At 53.5% G+C, this 20,514-nt stretch overlaps 1 protein-coding gene across 2 annotated transcripts in view; it reads right to left on the bottom strand.

Annotated features, from left to right (window-relative positions):
• Window positions 1-11,646: 11,646 nt before the first annotated feature.
• EPHA8 (EPH receptor A8) overlaps window positions 11,647-20,514 on the bottom strand; it is a 136,318-nt gene continuing 127,450 nt past the window's right edge. Inside the window, exon 17 of one of the 2 annotated variants that reach the window (XM_074934118.1) lies at window positions 11,647-14,223. In XM_074934118.1, the coding sequence (XP_074790219.1) occupies window positions 14,109-14,223 (115 nt within the window). In that variant the 3' untranslated portion in view covers window positions 11,647-14,108. The remainder of the gene's footprint in view (window positions 14,224-20,514) is intronic. The other variant, XM_074934117.1, reaches the window with a different exon arrangement.

The raw sequence follows: 20,514 nt of genomic DNA, 5'->3' as shown, positions 1-20,514 counted from the left end.
AAGTGGGGGTGGCCCCAAGCAAAACTGCAGCGTAGACAAGGCTCCAGCATGCTCAAGACTTTTTCTCATCATGTTCTCTGGGTTAGACGGCCTCGTGGTGAATGCCCCAGCCCCTGGCTCTACATACAGTCTGCGCTAGTGCTGCCACTCGGGAAGCTGCACCCTCTGGGAACTGAATCCAAAAATGACAAGTGTAGACACAGCCTTAACCTGAGGGGGTTGGAAATCTTTCGCTACTTTTCCGAGGCGAGTCTTAATCCCTGTGATCCCGAAGCACTTCCTCCCGTTTGACTAAAGCTGAACCTCAGCTTGGTGCACGTGCCTTGCTTTGACAATTGGGCACAACCTTCTCAGCAAGTGGGAAATAACTCCAGGGTGTAGCTCTGGCCTCTGCTCCCGCTCCTGCGATTACTTGAGGCTCTCCAGAGCCAAGTCTGTTTCCAGACTGGGATGAAATGGGATTATGAGCTTTCAGAATGTATATATTGATGTCCTCTGAGGAGTTCTCAGGCTAAGAGACATGTCTATTGTGATTTACAACATGGATATTGTTTAAGGGAAATTTCTAAGGCAACTGTATCTGTGGAGCCAGCTTTTAACCAGTTTAACTGTTAGAACATCGATAGTGATGTTTCAATCTCCTATCCTTTTATGCGGAGTAATCTTCTTGAACACACAGCTAAGTGTAAAGCGAAGAGGGATGGGGGCCAGGAATCCAGTGTCCTCAGCAGTTGGGCTGATATGTGAGCAGATAGGAATATCAATAACGATCAAGCAGAAATTGCCCTTTGTTCACTTTAGCCACAGAGCGTGTTTGACCTCAGAAAGATTTCATAAAACTGACACAAAGAAGAGGGATTGTGCACGTGTAAAGCCAACGTGGGCAATGTCACGTAGAACTGCTGGGCTGTTTTAAAGTCCTGTACCACAGTGACCAAGCACCTTAATAATGCTGACAGCATGCAGGGGTTTGTATTATTAATGATGTATCCCAGTTCAGCTTGGACAGATAGCAAAGCAAATATAGTGGGATTGCCTGGTCAGTACCTAGAAATGGCACTATCCACTACTAGAGAAGGAAATCTAGTCCACCAGTGAAAGAATGGATTACTTGCCTTGATGCCTGGCTATCACTGGAACAGGATGTCTCTGCTTGGGACACAAACTGCCCTGGGGCCGAACCCTGTGAGGTGCTGGTGGGCACTGGCTTCCACTCTATGAAAGGAATTGATTTGGGCTGCGAGACTGGGCGTGACACTGTCATGATCCTTTCTACCTTTGCTTCTGTTCCATGCAGGGCCGGCCCACAACACTTTGGCACCTGAGGTGGGGAGCTCAAATGATGCCCCCATGCCCCCTTGCTTGGGCCAAAACTTTGAAAGGTCTCAATTCTGCCTTCTTCCTGTTCTACTCCTCTGCTACCAACCCCAATAAAGGAGAACTAACAACTTAAAATGCCTTGTTCAAAAATCTTAAGTAACACTTCACTTTCAAATGCCTGAACAGCAAATGTAACTTTTCCTGTCTGCATAGTAAACACTGGCATTGTTATCTGTTTGAATAATCAAAGTGGTGCTTTCCGTGCTGTCTTGGTTGCAGAGATTTGAACTGCTTCCTGCTGAAGGTCCACAGTCTGCGCCAGCTCATGCTCTATTGACCAGCCTCTCCTGTGTCATTGTGGAGCGTAGATGTGTTTTTATTAACTTCAGCTTGGAGAAGCTGCGTTCTCCACTGGCAACTGTTACAGGAAGTGTTAGACGTATGCGCAGAGCAACAAAAGCATTTGGAAAGAGGGTGGTCGTCTTATTTGTGCACATATATTCCAGAACAGCCTTTGGAGTTTTGTCTTTCAAAAAATCAGAGAAAACTGATGCCAGCTGAAAAGCAATTCAACATCTCATAAATTTACTGGCACAATAGGAATTCTGTTCTGTGTTCTATGTCCTGTCTTGTGGTGTTTGTCTTGTGGCCAGAATTGCTGTGTTTAATTTTTCATAGGACAGTTTAGTTTAAAACTAAATAGAAGGGTTAAATCAAAATGCAGATACTTGTTTTATTCAACTTGGAATATATACTAAAGTTTAATACATTTGCTTAAGTAAAAAAAAAAAAAATTTCATTGGCCAGATCTTTTAATTAAAAAAAATTGTTGTTAAAATTTGCACACCAACAGTCTTTGGAAGCAAGGACATGAAAGGTTAACCCACTCCCCATATTATACATGAGATCCTTCTGGCTACCTCACATTTCTAGCCAGAGGGCTGGGGAGGGAGGAAAGCTATTGGACACCAGAGGTTGTACCAAGTAGACTCTTCAAAAGTGGGTGTGCTTGTCCTGGCTTGTTGCTCCAAAGCTCTGTAAAAAACTCATTTTCCTAAAAGGGTGTATGTGGCATACATTAAACAATAAGACTGAAGTGCTGTATAATGGGCAATGTACAGGTGTTCCTTTTTAAACAAAGGTGTATAAGTAAAAAGTGAAAGTTTCCTTTGCAGGTTAATAAAAGCCAAGAAGGGGAAAAAAAATAAAACGGAGGACAAGCTAATTCAACGCTGTAGCTGGCAGGCTCGGTCCAAAGATAAGACACTGGCCTGCCCAAGGACACTACTTACAGCTAGGATTTGGCTAACAGCCAAGAAAGAGGGGGGCTTGAATGTGCCCAAGCAGCTGTGAGATCTGCAACACGCTGCCAGACATTAATGAAATGTGTTAGGTCTCTGTATTTACAGGTAAAAGAAGTCCTGCTTCAAGAATCCTGAGCAAACCTGCCATTTGTTAAAACCAGGTAACTGGGTCTACATAAAGGTCCATCAACAAAAGACTACTCTGGCCCCATGCTGAAAAGGCCCTTATTAAGTCCTGCTAACTACCAACACCACTGTGAAGTGCCAAGGACTGACTGCCTGGACCCATGCTTCTTACTGCAAAAAGACCCCTCCACCTCGAGATGACTTCACTTCGACTACTGATCAGCCTGTCCCTCCTTCTGGGTTTTTTTTTTCTTTCCTCCTTTTGGACAGCAGGAAAAAAACCAAGGTGAAGTGCTAGTAACCTCTCCCTTGTCCACTGACAAAGCTAACCTGCATTCAGTATTTGCTAAAGAAACCAAAGCACGACAGGGTGACGTGCTCGTAACCTCTCCCCTGTATAATGCAAAACCATGACTGTTCCAAAAAAAAAGAAGAAACGCCTGCTCTGCTAAAACCACCAAAATCCAAGGATTCCTGACTGCAAAAGACACTGAGAATTGGCCTTGATGGCAAAGACGAAGCATTGTACATTGGCAGGGAGGAAGTTGCGGGATGTATTCTTGGGAATGTGAAGTAAAGTGGTGGGGTGGGTTTATTCCAGAGGCTGGAACCTGTGCTTGTAGGCAAGCATAAATACCAAAAACGCCTTACAGCCACGAACATTACTCCCACCATCTGCCACCACTCCTTTGCAGGTAAAGGTTCCTGGATCCATCATAGCTACGTTAAGTTGGAGCTGGGACCCCCACCTGACCCTGACAAGCCATTGGACAAGCCACTTCACGAATAAACACCACGACCAACCCGTGGACTAAGCTTTCCAGCTACTGGGACCTTCACAGCCCACCAGGACTTTTTGTGTTCCTGTTTATTGGACTTACATTGGCTGTAGTGTTTTTTGTATGGTATAAAGGAGGATGCCGACATTGGTATGGTTTGCCTGGGGGGTTCCTCTCCCTATTCCCAAGTCCAGTACAAGGATGGGAGGGTAATAGCTTCTTGAATTTAACCCGCGCTATCAAACAGGGTGTAAATCGAACGCAGTGTTGGATTGGTATTCATACCCCCACATATTTAGGTCAGGGGGTCCCGTTGGTAGGGGTACCTATCCCCCTTAATCGAACACTCTAAACTAAGCTATGGGCAAACACTACATTTAACTGGAATGTTACAATCCAAATATGGTCTATTGATATGGTGGCCCAGGGTAATTATGCTTTATGTGTATCATGACATAAGGGCATAGAAAATACAGTTTTTGTAGGGAATTTTGTGGGGTGCAAGGACACCACCCAAATCAGCTCTGGTGCGGGAGGCCCCTCTACCTACTCCAGGACCCCGTGGCCAGTCCCCGAGGGGTCTGGCTGATATTGGTTATGCAATCACACAGCCTATAAGGTTCTCCCAGCAGGATGGTGTGGTCCATGTACCTTAGGGGCTATAGTACCCGCCGTGACAGTACACCAGAACCTGATCCGGGGAGTGATCCGCAATCTAGTATGGAGGGACAGACGAAGTATTCCTTTAAACCCCCTGTCTCAACGGCCCAAAGGCTTTCACGCCTTTGTGCGTTGGTTTCTGCCATGGTTGGGAGTAAGCGAGCTGGAAAAAGCTATGGTTAACATTTCAGCTGCTTTGAAACTAATGGCAAATGCTACTGCAGATGCTCTATCTGCCCTTCAAATTGAAGTCACCCAGCTATCCCAAACTACATTGCAAAACCGCCTAGCCCTGGATTATCTCCTTGCAAATCAGGGCGGGGTTTGTGCTCTGGTCAACTCAAGCTGTTGTGTATTTGTAAATCAGCACCATAGGGTGGAAACTGACATCCACATCCTCAAGCAACAGGCAGCCCTATTCCACCACATCAGCCTCGACACTACCAGCGCCGGATTCCAGGAGGTCTGGGACTAGCTCACCTCATGGCTACCTGATGTGGGGACTTGGGGACGGTGTATTTTGTATTTACTTTTTTTGACTGTTACTGTTTTTGCGTTATTTTTTGTATGCCTACAATGCTGCAGTATGTGCTGTCGGCAGTTGCTAACCCTGCAGCGCGGTTACTCAGCCCCAATATAGCTTACTGACGTACAAAAAGAAAGGGAGGACTGTTAAGGAAAAGTTAGCACATGTGACTCCATTTTGGTTTGGGGCCCACCATTGTTTAAATGCCAGCACATCATACACCAGGAGGAGTGATCCTTAGATACTGAATCCCTGTGAAAATCCTCCTCCTTGTCTCCAGCCTGCCTTGACTCCCAGTATCTGGTTTTTGTCAGTCTCTAACTCCCTGTCTCTTGGCCTTGATGTGAGGCCTCCCATCCTGATAATAAAGGTTACTGATGCATGGCTTTAGGACCATGCTGTGTAATTAACATACTGGTATAGCACGAGGAATGCACCAAGCAGGGATAGGTGGTAGATAAGACAAGGGTTTGTTTATTGGCTAAGGTTTCCGATGCACGAGGGCAACATGCTTTGCTAAAAAGTATATAACCTTTGTATAATCTGTATTCAGGGTCCCCTCCTGGCTAGCAGGGGGGCACCACGCTCGAGCGTAATAAACTTAGTGTCTTTTGGGAACTCTGCCGTTGTGGACTTTGTTTATGTGCCTCAGCCTAGATTCGAACTGTGCATGACCTATCAGGTATAATTCGCAGTATTTGTGTGCGTGTCCTACCAGGTGTAATTCGTAGCATTTGTGTGCGTGTCCTACCAGGTATAATTCTCAGCAGTTGTGTGTGTGTCCTCTCAGATGTAATTCGTAACAATTGTCTTTGGGGAACATGAAGTTTTTCACTTGCTGTGGCCCATGCAGTACAAGGAAGTCCCTCAGGCTACTGCTCAAGTGGGTCCACAGTCCTGGATCATCTAGACTTAAGGAACTAAACTCAGCAGCAGCTGTTTCTTGCGCCTCCACCACACTCTTCTCTGATCTACACTTTTCTTCAGGAATGTGCATGGCTACATCTATTTGAGATGGAGATATGGATGCTGCAGTAGCTGCCAGGTCACCTGCATTCTGACCGGAAGATCAGGCATCTCCTCACCACTCACATCCTCACTGGGGCCGGAAGGCTCACCATGAACATTTGTGTCTATGTATCTCAGGAGAGCTCCTTCCTGCTTAGATAGAAAAGCTTCCTTTGCTTTCTTTCTTTTTGTGAATGCTGCCCCAGAGGGGCATTTTCTTCTTGCGCTCATGACTGCTGTTCTGGGCCAGCCATAGTGGCTCTCAACACCAGGGGTGAAAGTAAGTTAGAGGATTTACTGGTATGTCGGAGTCCTGAGCAGGGGGCATGGCCTCAACCGGAAGAGGCAGGGCCTTAAATCCCCGGGCCCTTTAAATCTTGATTTAAAGGGCCAGGGCTCCAGCTGCGGTAGTGGCGGCTGGGAGCCTGGGGCCCTTTAAATCACCCCCGAGCTACCAGCTGCAGAGGCAGCTGGGAGCCCCGGGGCTCGGGGGTGATTTAAAGGGCCCAGGGCTCCAGCTGCCACTACCGCAGCGGAGCCCTGGGCCCTTTAAATCACTGAGGAGCCCTGGGGGCTCCCGGCTGCCACCGCTACCCCGGGGCTCTGGGCTCTGGCACAGCTTTAAAGGGCCTGGGGCTCCGCTGTGGTAGCAGCTGCCGGAGCCCCGAACCCTTTAAATCCCCACCTGAGCTCTACCGCCCTGGCCCTCTTATGTCTGCTGGAGCCCCACCACCACTACCCCAGGCCTCCGGCAGCAGGGCTCCGGCGGGGATTTAAAGGGCCGGGGCAGTAGCTGTGGCTGGAGCTCCAGGGCTCTTTAAATCCCCACCAGAGCCCCCCCACCCCTACCCCAGGGCTGGGGCAGCAGGGCTCAGGCGGGGATTTAAAGGGCTTGGGGCTCCAGCTGCCGGTACCTCCCCGGCCCTTTAAATCCTCTCCGGAGCCCCGCCGCCGCTACCTAGGGCTTCAGCAGCAGGGCTCAGGCGGGGATTTAAAGGGTCCCGGGAGGGTAGCGGGGTCTGGAGCTCCGGGGCCCTTTAAATCTCCGCCAGAGCCCCGCCATCGCTACCCCAGGGCTCGGGCAGCAGGGCTCAGGCGGGGATTTAAAGGGTCCCAGGGGGGTAGCGGCAGCTGGAGCTCCGGAGCCCTTTAAATCCCCGCCAGAGCCCCGCCACCGCTACCCTGGGGCTCGGGCAGCAGGGCTAAGGCCGGGATTTAAAGGGCCCCGGGGCAGTAGCAGCGGCTGGAGCTCCAGGGCCCTTTAAATCCCCGCCGCATCCCTGCCACCGCTACCCCAGGGCTTTAAATCGCCCTCTCGGAAAGCCGGTCCTGGTACAGCGCACCGGCTCTTACCGGTTTGCTGTACCGGGGCGTACGGGCTTACTTTCACCTCTGCTCAACACTCAATTGAAGGGGACAAATAAGCAGGCTCGTAGCAGGTCCTGAGTGAGGGAAGATATCAGCGTCTTAAGGGCCTAACTGGCTCCTACTACTTCATTTGACTGCCTGGTCTCCTCAAGTGGGTTCAGGGAAGCAGCAGGAAACAGGAAGCTCCCTGAGAAGTTGGGGTTAATCAGTCCAGGCTCCTGGGGTGCTAGTGAGGTACATAAGAGGCTCCTCCTCCTCTCTCTCCCTGCAGCTCCTGCTGCTTTCTGTTATGCCCTGTCACCTTTTCTCCTGCCTGCCTGTTCTGTCTCTTGTGCCCTCCTTCCTCCAGCACAGCACTCCCCCATCTCTGTGCATCTCGAGCAGAGAGAATCCAGATGCACCAGCAGCAGACACAATTGTCTACACTCTGGGTCCTAGTGGCATTCCCCCCAACCCCCCCAACAGTCTGGCACCTGAGGCGGCCGCCTCAGTTCCCCTCATGGTAAGGCCAGCCCTGGTTCCACGGCGGTTTCAATATAGTAATTCTAGAGACTGAGTGTTTGCAGGTTGGTGTCCCTGGCTCTCTGCTGGGGATGCTCATGGGGGGGGGGGGGGGATGCTGATTGCTGGGGTTTATTTCTGCGATAAATCTTTGGGAAACATGTCAAATTGATACTTGGATGCACAAGCATCTCCGTTTGGCATTGTAAATATGCTGAGAGCTCTGTAGGGGCTCCTGGGTTGGGAGGGTTTGTCTGCTTGGCCAGCTGGTCCCCCACAGCAGGACTGATTTTAGGATTCCCATCTACAACCCCTGGTTTCTTTCTAAACAGATAGACAACATGCCTGGCCTGTGTGTCACTCCTTGGATGCCCCCAACCCTGAGCCCATGCAGCAAAACATCTGTTCCTGTCTGATTAATTGCCCTGCCCTTCCCACTGCTGCTTCCCAGGGAGCTCAGAGATACCCTGACAACGTAGGTAAATGGGAGCACAGGTGGCCTGAACCTGCCAGGCCCACCTGAATGTACAGTCACCTGCCCCTTTGCCCTGCTGCCTGGCTGGCCCCTTCACTGCAAGAACATAAGGACTTGGATAATCTGAAAACTAAACTGTGTCTTCTGGCTTCAGCATCCAGTGGGGCCATGCTAAAACACATCGGGAGATAAAACACATCAGGAGCGAGCCTCTTGGCCCCTGGTGGGCTAGCCCTGGCCGGGACTGTTTTTCTCAGGAGTTGCAGGTACCTCTTAAAGAGGGGGAAGGGAGAATCGTAATGTTACAAAACTGTAAACTCAGGTCCCTTGTCACAAGTGGGGGCTTGGGGGAGGCATCTATCTAGTGAGCGGCTATTAGCATGGACACGTTTGTTTAATTTGCAGAGGTTAATAATATTGTAGCTGTGCAGAGGGCTCTGAATAGTATTCCCCTATAACCCCATGGATATGTCACCCTACACGTTGCACGCTTAGCTGTCAGCCAGGTATGCCTAGGCCAGTCTCTAACACACATAAGCTCCCTGGGAGCAGGTGCTTGCTTTTGGATTGAACGCCTAAGGTGAAACCCCCTAAATCTGGCAGAATGTGAATGTCAGCTTTATGAATCAATGCAATGTGGAAGCTTAACAAACACCCGGCAAATTTCTGCTCCCCACTTCCTGGGGTGAGTGATGCTTTTGACGGGCATATGAAATATCTGCCTTTGACATTTTCACCTTAGTAAGGGTGGCGAGCAGCATCTGTTCACAATAATGGTGCAAGGAAACACGTGCTTCTCATGCTTTAAACACACACTCGTCCCTTTTTGCCCCTCCAGATCTGCAGATTCCTCCGTAGAAGATCCTGGTGGCTTTCTTCTCCGTTATAGCATAGCTAGGGTCACAGGTTCATTGCTCAAAAGCAGTTCGCCTGCCTTTAGTTTGGATATTTATAATGATTTTTGAATTTGCGGGTGGAGCCGGGTATTGTGTCTGCGTAAATCTGCAGTATCCAGAACCTACCGAAAACTGACAAAGGCTACAATTCAGCCAGGCCTGCAGATGAAATTGAACAGACTTGCTGTAGCGACTCCTTGGGACCCTGGCTCAGCGTTAGTGCTTGACATAAGCCCGTTGCTGAGGTTATTCTAGGCTAGGCCTGTTGGAGCCCTAGCAGGAAATGTGCATCCTTGGAGTGTTTTACTTTTCCATTTTGCGTTGGTCTTTTTGTCACAGCTCGTTTCTCTGTCAGGCCCAGAAAGGAATTGCTGCTCTATTCCTGTGGGGCCTGTCGTAGTAACTGGACCTACAAGCACACCCTCATTGTGGGTTCCGCTGGAAGAAGTGAGGGGAAGTTCAGATGATGGCGCAGTAACCGATAACAGCAGGTGGTGATGGGAAAAGGTATGAAAGGGAGACAGACAGACAGCCTGAATGAGTCCAAAGCCAAGCACTGCGGTCAGATCATGCCTGGTAAACTGGAAAGTGCAGAACTGGAAATCAGTGAACCAAAAGTGCCACGTCAGAAACTAGGTGCCGTTGGGCTATTGTGCCCATCACTCCTGTTAGGATATAGATATTCAGGCCTGTCTGTAAAGGCCTAGACTCTAAGAATTTAAGTGTATTCTTATCACTTAGCTAGTTCTAGAGGTATAAAAGAAAGAATCAAAATCACTGTCTGCCGGTGTAAGAGCCTTCTCTTACTGTGACAGTCTGAGGCCCTGTGCTTAGGCTAAGGCCTTTGGCTAAGCAGCAGAGGCAGCCATAAGCTGGGAAGCGACCGGTCACCTCCTCACATTCCAAACTAGTCACACTGAAAGAAGGTGCTATTGGGCTGTTAGGATACAATCCTGTCCTGATGATGCCTATCGCCTCCAGAGAAAGGGAAGTGCCTAGAAGATGTAAAAGGGAAATTTAGGCTGATAGTTTTCTGTTTGGTAAGAACTCACTTATCAATAGCTGAGATGTGAAATCCTCATTTCTTTGTTGTTCTATCACTGGAGTCCCCATTTCCCCATTGTCTGTCTGCATAATCTCTGTCTGGTTCTGTGATTGTTTCTGTCTGCTGTATAATTAATTTTCCTGGGTGTAAACTAATTAAGGTGGTGGGATATAATTGGTTAAATAATCATGTTACAATATGTTAGGATTGGTGAGTTAAATTTCAGGAAAATGATTGGTTAAGGTATAGCTAAGACGAACTCAAGTTTTACTATATAGTCTGCAGTCAATCAGGAAGTGTGTGTGCGCGTGAGTGAGTCGGTGGGTGGGGAAATTGGAATCATGTTTTGCTAAGGGGGAAAATGGGAACAGGGAATGGGGGTGGGGAAATTAGAATCATGTTGAGCTAAAGGCAGGAAATGAGAACAGGGACACAGGTGTAAGGCTCTGTGGTGTCAGAACTGGGAAGGGGACACTAAGGAAGGAAACTGGAATCATGCTTGCTGGAAGTTCACCCCAATAAACATCGAATTGTTTGCACCTTTGGACTTCGGGTATTGTTGCTCTCTGTTCATGCGAGAAGGACCAGGGAAGTAAGTGGGTGAAGGAATAAGCCCCCTAACAACTCCCTTTGTGGGGCCTTAAAGAAAGAGATGTAGAGGAGAAAAATTGGCTACTGGACCAAGCTTCACCATCACGGCTGCCTCGTCCACCATCTCCTGGGACCCAGGGCCTTTGTCCTCCTGGTCCTGAGAGAAGTCCTGACCACACCTGGCCAGAGAGAGGGACCCAGGTGACTCCTCCATCCAACCAGCACCCAGGATGAAATGGGATTGGACTGTAACAACAACAGCAATGACACTAACTCTTCTCTTCCCACCCACCCACACATACAGACACATTCATGCTACGCGCACACACACACACGTGCATGTACTCACACAGATACGCACATCCATGCATACTCATGCTAAGCACACCCATGCTATGCACACACAGTCATGCTACACACATGCCTGCACTTACACACACATGCACATCCATACACATTCACATTACTCAGACACACATCCATACAGTCACGCTATGAACACGCATGCACATCCATGCATACTCACACTATGCACAAAATGCACATGTGCTTGCACTCACATACAAGTGCATCCATGCACACATATGCTTTGCACATACATGCACATCCATTCATATTCATGCTATGCACACACACACATCCATACACATGCTATGCACACACAAACACACCCATGCACACACGTGCATGCACTCACACACTCATGCACTCACACTATATAACTCATATTGGCTTTGCCACCCCCCATTTCTCAGCTCAACATGCTCCTCGAGCAGGGAAACTGCCCACAGAATCTCACACGTAAAATAACCGAAAGGCCTGCCCTGTGTGTGCAGTGCTGTGTGGGGCAAGAGAAGGGAAGGGGTGCTGACTCCTCTGGGCAGGGCCCCTCGGGCGGCCCCATGCCTCCCGGAAGGGATGGCAGCAGCCGCCTGTGGATCCCTTAGCAGCTTCACCAGCCCTTGTGCTCCATGCGAGCAGCCCCACATGACACATTTGTCAATAAGAGACAGAGAAATGGGCAATGGGAAGAGTTTTATTGTCCGGGAAGAGGTGCAGACTCAGACCATAAAAGGGCAAGGAAGAGAGAGGCAAGGGCCATTTAGCAACTCCCTGTCCCTGGGGACCTGGGCCCATCCAGCAACACTCCTCTGCCGGGGACCAGCACCTGGCCAGCAACCCCCCATCCTCTGGGTACCAGGGCCCATCCAGCAACTCCCATCTCCAGGGGTTGGGGCTGTCCAGCAACCCCACCCCCCATCCCTGGGTACCAGGACCCATCCAGCAACCCTCCCTGTCCCTAGGGACCATCCAGCAACCCTCTGCCCTCCGGGAACCAGGATCTATCCAGAACCCTCCTGCCCTTATACCTCCCATGTGCCGCAGGGCGGGTAAGGCCCAGCCAGCACCCTCCCCCGGGCATTCCGTGTGCTGCGTAAAGCTCCGAGTACACAGACCCCAGGATTGGCGCGTGAGGGGTCTGAGTGCACAGAGGGTGCAATGTACCTAGAACCACATACTGCATCTAGCCCTCGTTCGGAAGAGCTTCCATAGGAAGCAGTAGAGTGCCCACGATACAGTCCTAGAGTAGAATTGAGATGTAGACGCCCTGGATAGAAAACTAAACCAAGCCCAGGGAGGGTTTAGTTTAGCCAGGATTATTGCAGATTGGAAAATGGCTTTAACCCCTCCCCCCACATCCCGCCATCCTCCAGTTCATCTGGCGCTGCTGGAAGGCGACCTCGGGCCAAATCCTGCTGTCACATGTGCTGGTGTAAATCCAGAGTATCCCTACTGGGACCAACGGAGTGCCTCTGGATTTCCTCTGCCATAACTGAGAGCGGACTCTGGCCTCACCTGCGAACCGGCATGGGTCTCAGACACACAAGTAACAGCAGCATTGGGTAGAGCTCTTCGGGGCCCCTCAGTGAGCTCTGGCTACACGCCCCCTTGAAGAGTCTTGGCAGCGCGGCCAGCCTCTGGGCTGGGCTTTCTGTGCTTTGAGACCATTTTTGCATGTCTAAAGTCAGACATAGTAAACCAGCTTTGAACACGGTAGAAAATCGTATTTACAAAGGGGAGCAAGAGGCCCGCTTTCCTCTCCAGCCTGTGCCAGTCCCTCCGCTTCGAGCAAGTCTCTGCCTCTGGGGACAGCTCAGTGCATCCAACAACCTCAGTGCACTGGCCTGCTGCCTTCCAAAGCCCCGCATCGTGCCAGGGGCGCGCTCACCAGCAGGGGGCGCAAGCAAGGAGCTGGCGCAGCTCCTGTCGGGGTGGCGTGGAGAAGCCCTCACCTGCTGGGCAGCCAGGATCTGACAGCTGAGCACAGCCTTGGGCAGGGGCATTGTGTGTTCGCAGCTCGGCGTGCTGCTGGGAGCGGTGCCGCTGGTGACTGTCTCCAGGGGAGGCTTGGCCAGGCTCTGTGAACACAGTGAGGCAGACTGGCTGCGGGCAGCCCCTGGCTGTTTTTAGGCAATGTAGGAACAGAGTTCAATACAGCCCCCTCAGATGCGGAAAAAGATGTGACAGGACCGTGAGAGGGGACACAGCCCCTCATGCGGCACAAGACTGACCTCTGCTCCGGAGGAAAACCTGAGCGTGTAGCCCTAAGGCACATGCTCTCCCCTCGCCCTGGCCTGCCTGTGCTAGGTTCAGTGCTGGTGCATTCAGGAAGTGGTGACTTCCTAGCGGGTTCCGGATTCTCCTTTGACAGCACTTCTCACATCTCCCCGAGCATGCGCCAGCGCTCCTGGGCCCCTCTCCCCAGCTCCAAGGAAGTCCCCTCCGCTCACAGCACCAGTAGAAACTACCGCAGGAGGCTCAAGATGGTCCAGTTTTCCAGTGACCCTCCTGAGAGCAGTGGCAATGACCCTGGTAGCCTCATGGTGGGCAGAGGTGAGGGAGGGGCTGGTCTGGAGGTCCTGGGTAGAGCAGGAACCATCACAGGGTGGTGGGAGTGGGCGCTTTGCTGTCTCTGCCATGCAATGGTGTGGGAGGCCCTGCTAGGCTCAGAGATCCAGCTAAGCCTCCAGGTAGTACAGTAGCAGCTCAGACACAGTTGGCAGCAGCGCATGGAAGAGACTTGCCCGGCTGCTCCCGCCATCGCTGTCAGTCAGTGCAACTCCCTTTGCAGGGCCCAGCCTGGTCAGCACGCCCCGTGTGGTTAGCTTGCTGGAGCAGCTCGGTAGTGCTGCTCCCTTCTATGGCACAGCCCCTAGCTAGGTCATGCTAGGAGCCCCTGCCCCGCAGGGATACAGGATGGAAAATGAAGTGGCCTGCCCTGCTCTGGAGGCTGCTCCTACCTTCAGCCGGAGGAAGGAGCCAGCAGATTCAGCAATGTACCTGGAAAGCTCTTCCACTTTCCCTTGGGAGCGCGACTCACAGCAAGGCAACAGAAAGCCACAGTGGCTCGAGGTTCTGGCTCGGCGCTTCTCCCACTGGCTTTGCTCGCCACTCTGCCAGGATCAGTGCTTTTGGACTGCCAGCTGCTGGGTCTGGGGAGCTGGCGATTAGAGATGCCGCCTGGGGCCACTGGTGTTCAGCAGCTGAGACCTCATGATCTGGATGCTGCTCAGAATCTTCTTCTGGTGCCCCATGAGGGTGATCCCCAGGCTCCGAACGTCACTGTGAAAACAAAGGGAAGGTCAGAACCCCGGCTCCCCCTGTGCTGCAGGCCAGGCCACGGGGCTCCCCCTCCACTGGCTCCGCTGCACTCACCTGCCAGTGGCGGAGCAGCCATTGTCTGGTCCTGAGGGCTGACGTGCTGTTCTCAGGAGTGACGCTGTCATTCTCCAGGGCCCACACCAGGGCCCCTGCCCCTGTGCCATCCCCAGGGGGAGAGGGAGGCAGAGGGGAAATGGCTCCTGACAGGCTAAGAGCAAGTAAGAGCGATGCTCTGAAATTGGATTCTGTTTAATGAGCTGCTCACAGATAACCCAGTCAGACACACAGACCGATGGACAGACAGCTCTCTCCACTCAGAAGCTTCTCCGATGTGTCCAGGAAACTCCGATTAGCATCCCCTCATTCTGCAATCATGCTGTGCAATGGCCTGACTGTCGCTGAGCTTCCACTGTGTAGCCTCCCATCCAGCCCTGCTGGACACACCATCTTGTCACACACACACAAGTGCACAGAGCCCTATGCACGCACGCACACACACACACATGGAGCCCTACGCATCACACACAGCCTTATGTATGTGACGCAGCGGGGGGGGAGGAGGGGGGGAGTGTTGACCGGGGAATGTGGCAGGGGAGTCTCACTGGGGATGGGATACCTGAGGGCCTGTAACCTGAGCCAGGAGGGGGAGGGGAAGGTAACACCTCTGCCCGGGAATGTGGACAGAGGCTGCAGGAGAGAGCCTGCTAGGGGAGTTTAGTTTTCAGTTTGGTGCTGGGTGGTGGAACGCAGGGAACCCCAGGGCTGGGGTCTAAGGTCCCTGCTCCCCCAGAAGGACTTGACTGAGGAGTCCTGGTGGTACCCACAAGCTCTGTTTTAGACTGTGTTCCTATTGTCCAATAAACCTTCCGTTTTACTGGCTGGCTGAGAGTCACAGTGAATCCCAGGAAGAGGGGTGCAGGCCCCGGACTCTCCCACACTCCGTGACAACTGGTGGCAGCAGTGGGATCTACTGCACCCCGTGAATGGCGCTTCCTGCAGTAAGTGACTGGGGAACAGTAAAATGAAGGGGGATTGACGGGGACCAGGCATGCTGAAGATTCAGAGAGAGACGGTTTCTGGGGGCGGTTAACCCCTGGGAGTGTGTGACCAGAGAGAAGGACTTTTGCAGTAACAGGGTCCCCTGGGGGATTGCAGCGAGCAGTCCCAGGAGCGGAGGAGTCTGCAGCTCGACCCTGGCAAAGAGGTGGTGACCTCAAGAAGGACTGGCACACGAGGGGTTCTTCCTGGAAACCGTGGAAAGCTGCCCCAGCCTGCGAGTGGCCCGCAGGGAGATGTACACTAAACGCCTTAAGAGCAACCTGGTGGAGTTGTGCAGGCAGAGGGGGCTGCGCATTGGGAGGTCCACCAAGGAACAGCTGATTGTCCAGTTGGAGGAGAGGGATCGCTTGGATGACCCAATCCCTGTCCCTGAGGGAAGCCGCCTGGTGGATGCAGGGTGGGCCCTGTGGCCTGACCGGGCTGGGAGGGTTCAGACTGCCTCCGAGGACATCCCGAGCCCCTTCCTACCTATGCCTAGGGGAGGGGCTAGGGGAAGCCCAGCGAATACCGAGGGCACCCTGACCCCGGCAGCCGGCAGGGGATCCTCCCGGCAGAGCTCCCCATCCCTGGAGCGGAGGCGGCTGAAATGGGAGAGGGAGATGAAAATGAGGGAGCTGGAGGATCATGAAAAGCAGCATCAGCATGAGCGGGAAGAGAAGGAGAGGCAACGTCATCATGAACTGGAGCTGGCAAGGCTGAGGAGCAGTGGGGCCCCGGCTGCCGTGAGTGCGGGGGGACCCAAGACTGCAAGGACCTTTGATAAGTGCCTCCTGGCCCAGCGTAAGGAGGGGGAGGATATAGATAGCTTCCTGACGGCCTTTGAGAATGCCTGTGAGATGCACAGGGTTGACCCTGCAGACAGGCTCCAGTTTCTCACCCCCTTACTGGACCCCAAAGCCATGGAGGTGTACAGCCGAATGAAAGGGGCGGAGGCAGGGGACTACGAACTGTTCAAACAGGCCCTGCTCCGTGAGTTTGGGCTGACCCCCGAGATGTACTGGAAAAGGTTCCAGAGTCAGCATAAAACGCTTGAGGTCACATACCTACAACTGGTCAACCGAATGCAGGGATATGCCCACAAGTGGACAGCTGGGTAGCAGGGAGGAGTCCCAAAAGAACAGGCCCCCCACGATGCAGAGAGAGTCACCATGGGACCTCCCAGTGGGGAAATGTGGAGAACCCCCTCCCAAGGGGAACGTCTGGCGTCAGGACCCTCCGACCCGCTCGAGGGGACCAACGTGACCTGAGCTGCTATCACTGTGGCCAGAGAGGCCACGTACGGACCCAGTGCCCCAGGCTCAGGGACAGACTGAGCAGACCCAACCTACCCAGGGTTAACTGGGTAGGGACCCAGCTGGACGAGGGGCAGACGGCCCAGGCAAGGGGGGCTGCCAGCTTACCACCTGCTCAGGAGGGAAGAGTACCCCCGGCCAGCTCCACCAGAGGGCTGGAGGCTCTGGACTCAGGGTTGTCGGTTTACAGGGTGGGCGCAGGGCTGTCCCTCAGGAGAGAGTGCCTTGTTCCCCTGCAGGTGGATGGGAGGAAGGTCAATGGATACTGGGATATGAGCGTGGAGGTGATGCTGGCCCGGCCCGAGGTGGTGGCCCCAGATCGGGTGGTGCCCAACACCTACCTGACCCTGACGGGGGTGGGTGGGACCCCATTCAAGGTGCCCGTGGCAAGGGTACACCTGAAATGGGGGGCCAAGGAGGGCCCCAAGGACGTGGGGGTGCACCACCATTTGCCCACTGAGGTTTTGATGGGGGGGGACCTAGAGGACTGGCCAAGCAACCCCCAGACCGCCCTGGTTGTGACCCGTAGCCAGAGCCGGCGAGGGGCACTGCGCCCTGACCTTGGGGAGGGTGCCACACCGGAGGCGCAGGACCCTACCCTGGTGGGGAGGGAGCGCCGAGGGGCACGGCTCAGAGAGCCTGTGACCTCAGACCCAGCCAGTGAGAGGGAACCGGTACCCATCCCTTCCCCAGCCGCTGAGTTCCAGGCCGAGTTGCAGAAAGATCCCTCCTTGCGGAAGCTCAGGGACCTGGCCGACCTCAGTGTGGTACGGACCATGAGGAGAGGTTGCCAGGAGAGGTTCCTGTGGAGAAGGGGTTCCTGTACCGAGAATGGGCTCCCCCAGGGGAAGTGGAGTCCTGTGGGATCAGGAGGCAGCTGGTGGTCCCCCAGAAGTATCACCGCAAGCTACTGAACCTGGCCCATGACATCCCCCTCTCAGGGCACCAGGGAATCCGGCGCACCCGGCAGAGGTTGTTACAGAACTTTTACTGGCCTGGGGTCTTTACCACTGTCCGGCAGTATTGCTGATCCTGCGACCCCTGTCAGAGGGTGGGGAAGGCCCGGGACAAGGGGAAAGTGGCTTTGAGACCTTTGCCCATCATAGAGGAACCTTTCCAGAAGGTGGCCATGGACATAGTGGGACCTCCCAGCAAGACGACCCGGTCGGGGAAGAAATACATTCTGGTGGTGGTAGATTTCGCCATCCGCTACCCCGAGGCAGTGCCCTTAGCTTCCATTGAAGCCGACACCGTGGCAGATGCGCTCCTGACCATTTGCAGTCGAGTGGGGTTCCCCAGGGAAGTCTTGACAGACCAAGGATCCAACTTCATGTCGGCCCTGCTCCGGTGCTTGTGGGAGAAATGTGGGGTCCGGCACAACTGGGCCCCAGCTTATCACCCCCCAGTCCAATGGGCTGGTGGAGTGGTTCAATGGGACGCTAAAGATGATGCTGAAAACCTTTATGAACCAGCACCCGCAGGATTGGGACAACTACTTACCTCACCTGCTGTTCGCATACAGGGAGGTACCCCAGGAGTCTACCGGATTTTCGCCTTTCGAACTGTTATATGGAAGGAGGGTAAGGGGCCCCCTGCACCTGATGAGAGACGAATGGGAGGGGAAGGCCACTCCCAGTGGAGAGTCAGTGGTGGAATATGTCCTGATCTTCTGAGAGAGACTTGCTGAACTCATGGGCCTGGCCAGGGAGAATCTGGCCAGAGCCCAGAAGAAGCAGAAGGTCTGGTATGACCGCACGGCGCGGGCCCGTGCCTACGCCACCGGGGATCAGGCGATGGTTCTCATCCCCGTGAGAAAGAACAAACTACAGGCCACCTGGGAAGGCCCTTTCAAGGTTGTCAAGCAGCTAAATGAGGTAAACTATGTGGTGGAGCTGTCGAACCGGGCGCAACACCGCCGGGTGTACCATGTGAATATGATGAAGCCATATTATGCCAGGGGGAATGTGATGTTGGCCGTGTGTGGACATTGGGAGGAGCAGGGAGATGACCCTTTAGTAGATGTATTCCTTGGGACCAGAGCGGGTTCACCCCTGGAAACAATTCCCCTCTCGGATCAGCTAACCCCTGCCCAGCAAGCTGAGGTCAGGGGGGTGCTGCATCCGCACCGACAGCTGTTTTCCAACCAGCCTGGATGCACTAATCTGACTGTCCACCGGGTGCAGACAGGATCGCACCCATCGATAAAATGCTCCCCCTTCCTAGTCACAGGGAAAACTGCTCAGGACCTGGAAAGAGAGGTCAGGGACATGCTGGCTTTGGGGGTGATCCAGCCATCTGCCAGCCCTTGGGCCTCGCTGGTGGTGCTGGTCCCCAAAAAGGACGAGTTGATCCGGTTCTGTGTGGACTATCGGAAGCTCAATGCCATCACTGTATCTGATGCCTACCCTATGCCCAGGCCTGATGAGCTCCTAGACAAATTGGGAGGAGCTCGATACCTTACCAACATGGACCTTACAAAGGGCTACTGGCAAGTGCCGCTGGATGCAGATGCCCGGCTGAAATTGGCCTTTATCACCCCTCTGGGGCTCTATGAGTTCCTGACCCTGCCTTTCGGCCTCAGGGGAGCGCCGGCCACCTTCCAACGCCTGGTGGATCAGCTACTGAGGGGGATGGAAGACCATGTGTCCCAGGTTAGACAAGTGCTGGACCGATTCCAGGGGGCTGGGCTGACTGTAAAAGCAGAGAAGTGCAAGGTGGGGATGGCTGAAGTATCTTACCTGGGCCATCGGGTGGGGAGCGGCCGCCTAAAGCCGGAACCAGCTAAGGTGGAAGTGATCAGAGTGGCCCGCTCCCTACACCAAAAAGCAGGTTCAAGCCTTTATTGGTTTGGCAGGATACTATCTAAGGTTTGTGCCCTGCTTTATCGCCATAGCCACCCCCATCACCGAGCTATGCAAGAAGGGGAAGCCAGACAAGGTGGTCTGGACCAAGCAGTGCTAAGAGGCTTTCCAGGCACTGAAGGAGGCTCTGGTCAGTGGCCCAGTTCTGGCAAACCCAGATTTTGACAAGCCCTTTATGGTGTTCACCGACGCCTCAGACATGGGACTGGGGGCGGTGTTAATCCAGGAGGATGAAAAGGGGGAGAGACACCCCATCGTGTACCTGAGCAAGAAGTTGCTATCCCGGGAGCAACACTACGCAGCCATCGAGAAGGAGTGCCTGGCCATGGTGTGGGCCCTCAAGAAACTAGAGCCATATCTCTTCGGGCGACACTTCACCGTGTACACCGACCACTCTTCCCTGACCTGGCTGCACCAGATGAAAGGAGCCAATGCCAAACTCCTGAGATGGAGCCTGCTCCTGCAGGATTATGACATGGACGTGGTCCATGTGAAGGGAAGTGCCAACATGACAGCGGATGCGCTGTCCCGGAGAGGGGGCCCTGAACTTCCCCAGGTCACTGGTCAGAGTGACCCCGCTCAGTTCAGTCTCAAAGGGGGGAGAGAAGTTGTCACTGAATGTGGGGGAGTCCGGGGCCTGCACCCCTCTTCCTGGGATTCACTGTGACTCTCAGCCAGCCAGTAAAACGGAAGGTTTATTGGACAATAGGAACACAGTCTAAAACAGAGCTTGTGGGTACCACCAGGACCCCTCAGTCAAGTCCTTCTGGGGGAGCAGGGACCTTAGACCTGAGCCCTGGGGTTCCCTGCGTTCCACCACCCAGCACCAAACTGAAAACTAAATCCCCCTAGCAGGCTCTCTCCTGCAGCCTCTGTCCACATTCCCGGGCAGAGGTGTTACCTTCCCCTCCCCCTCCTGGCTCAGGTTACAGGCCCTCAGGTATCCCATCCCCAGTGAGACTCCCCTGCCACATTCTCAGGTCAACACTCCCCCCTCCCTGCTGCGTCACACACACACACAGCCGTATGCACACGCATGC

The sequence above is a fragment of the Natator depressus genome, chromosome 18 (genome assembly GCF_965152275.1).
Source record: "Natator depressus isolate rNatDep1 chromosome 18, rNatDep2.hap1, whole genome shotgun sequence".
NCBI lineage: Eukaryota > Metazoa > Chordata > Testudines > Cheloniidae > Natator > Natator depressus.
The sequence above is the reverse complement of the archived record's forward strand: the minus strand, read 5'-3'. Positions and strand labels throughout refer to the sequence as shown.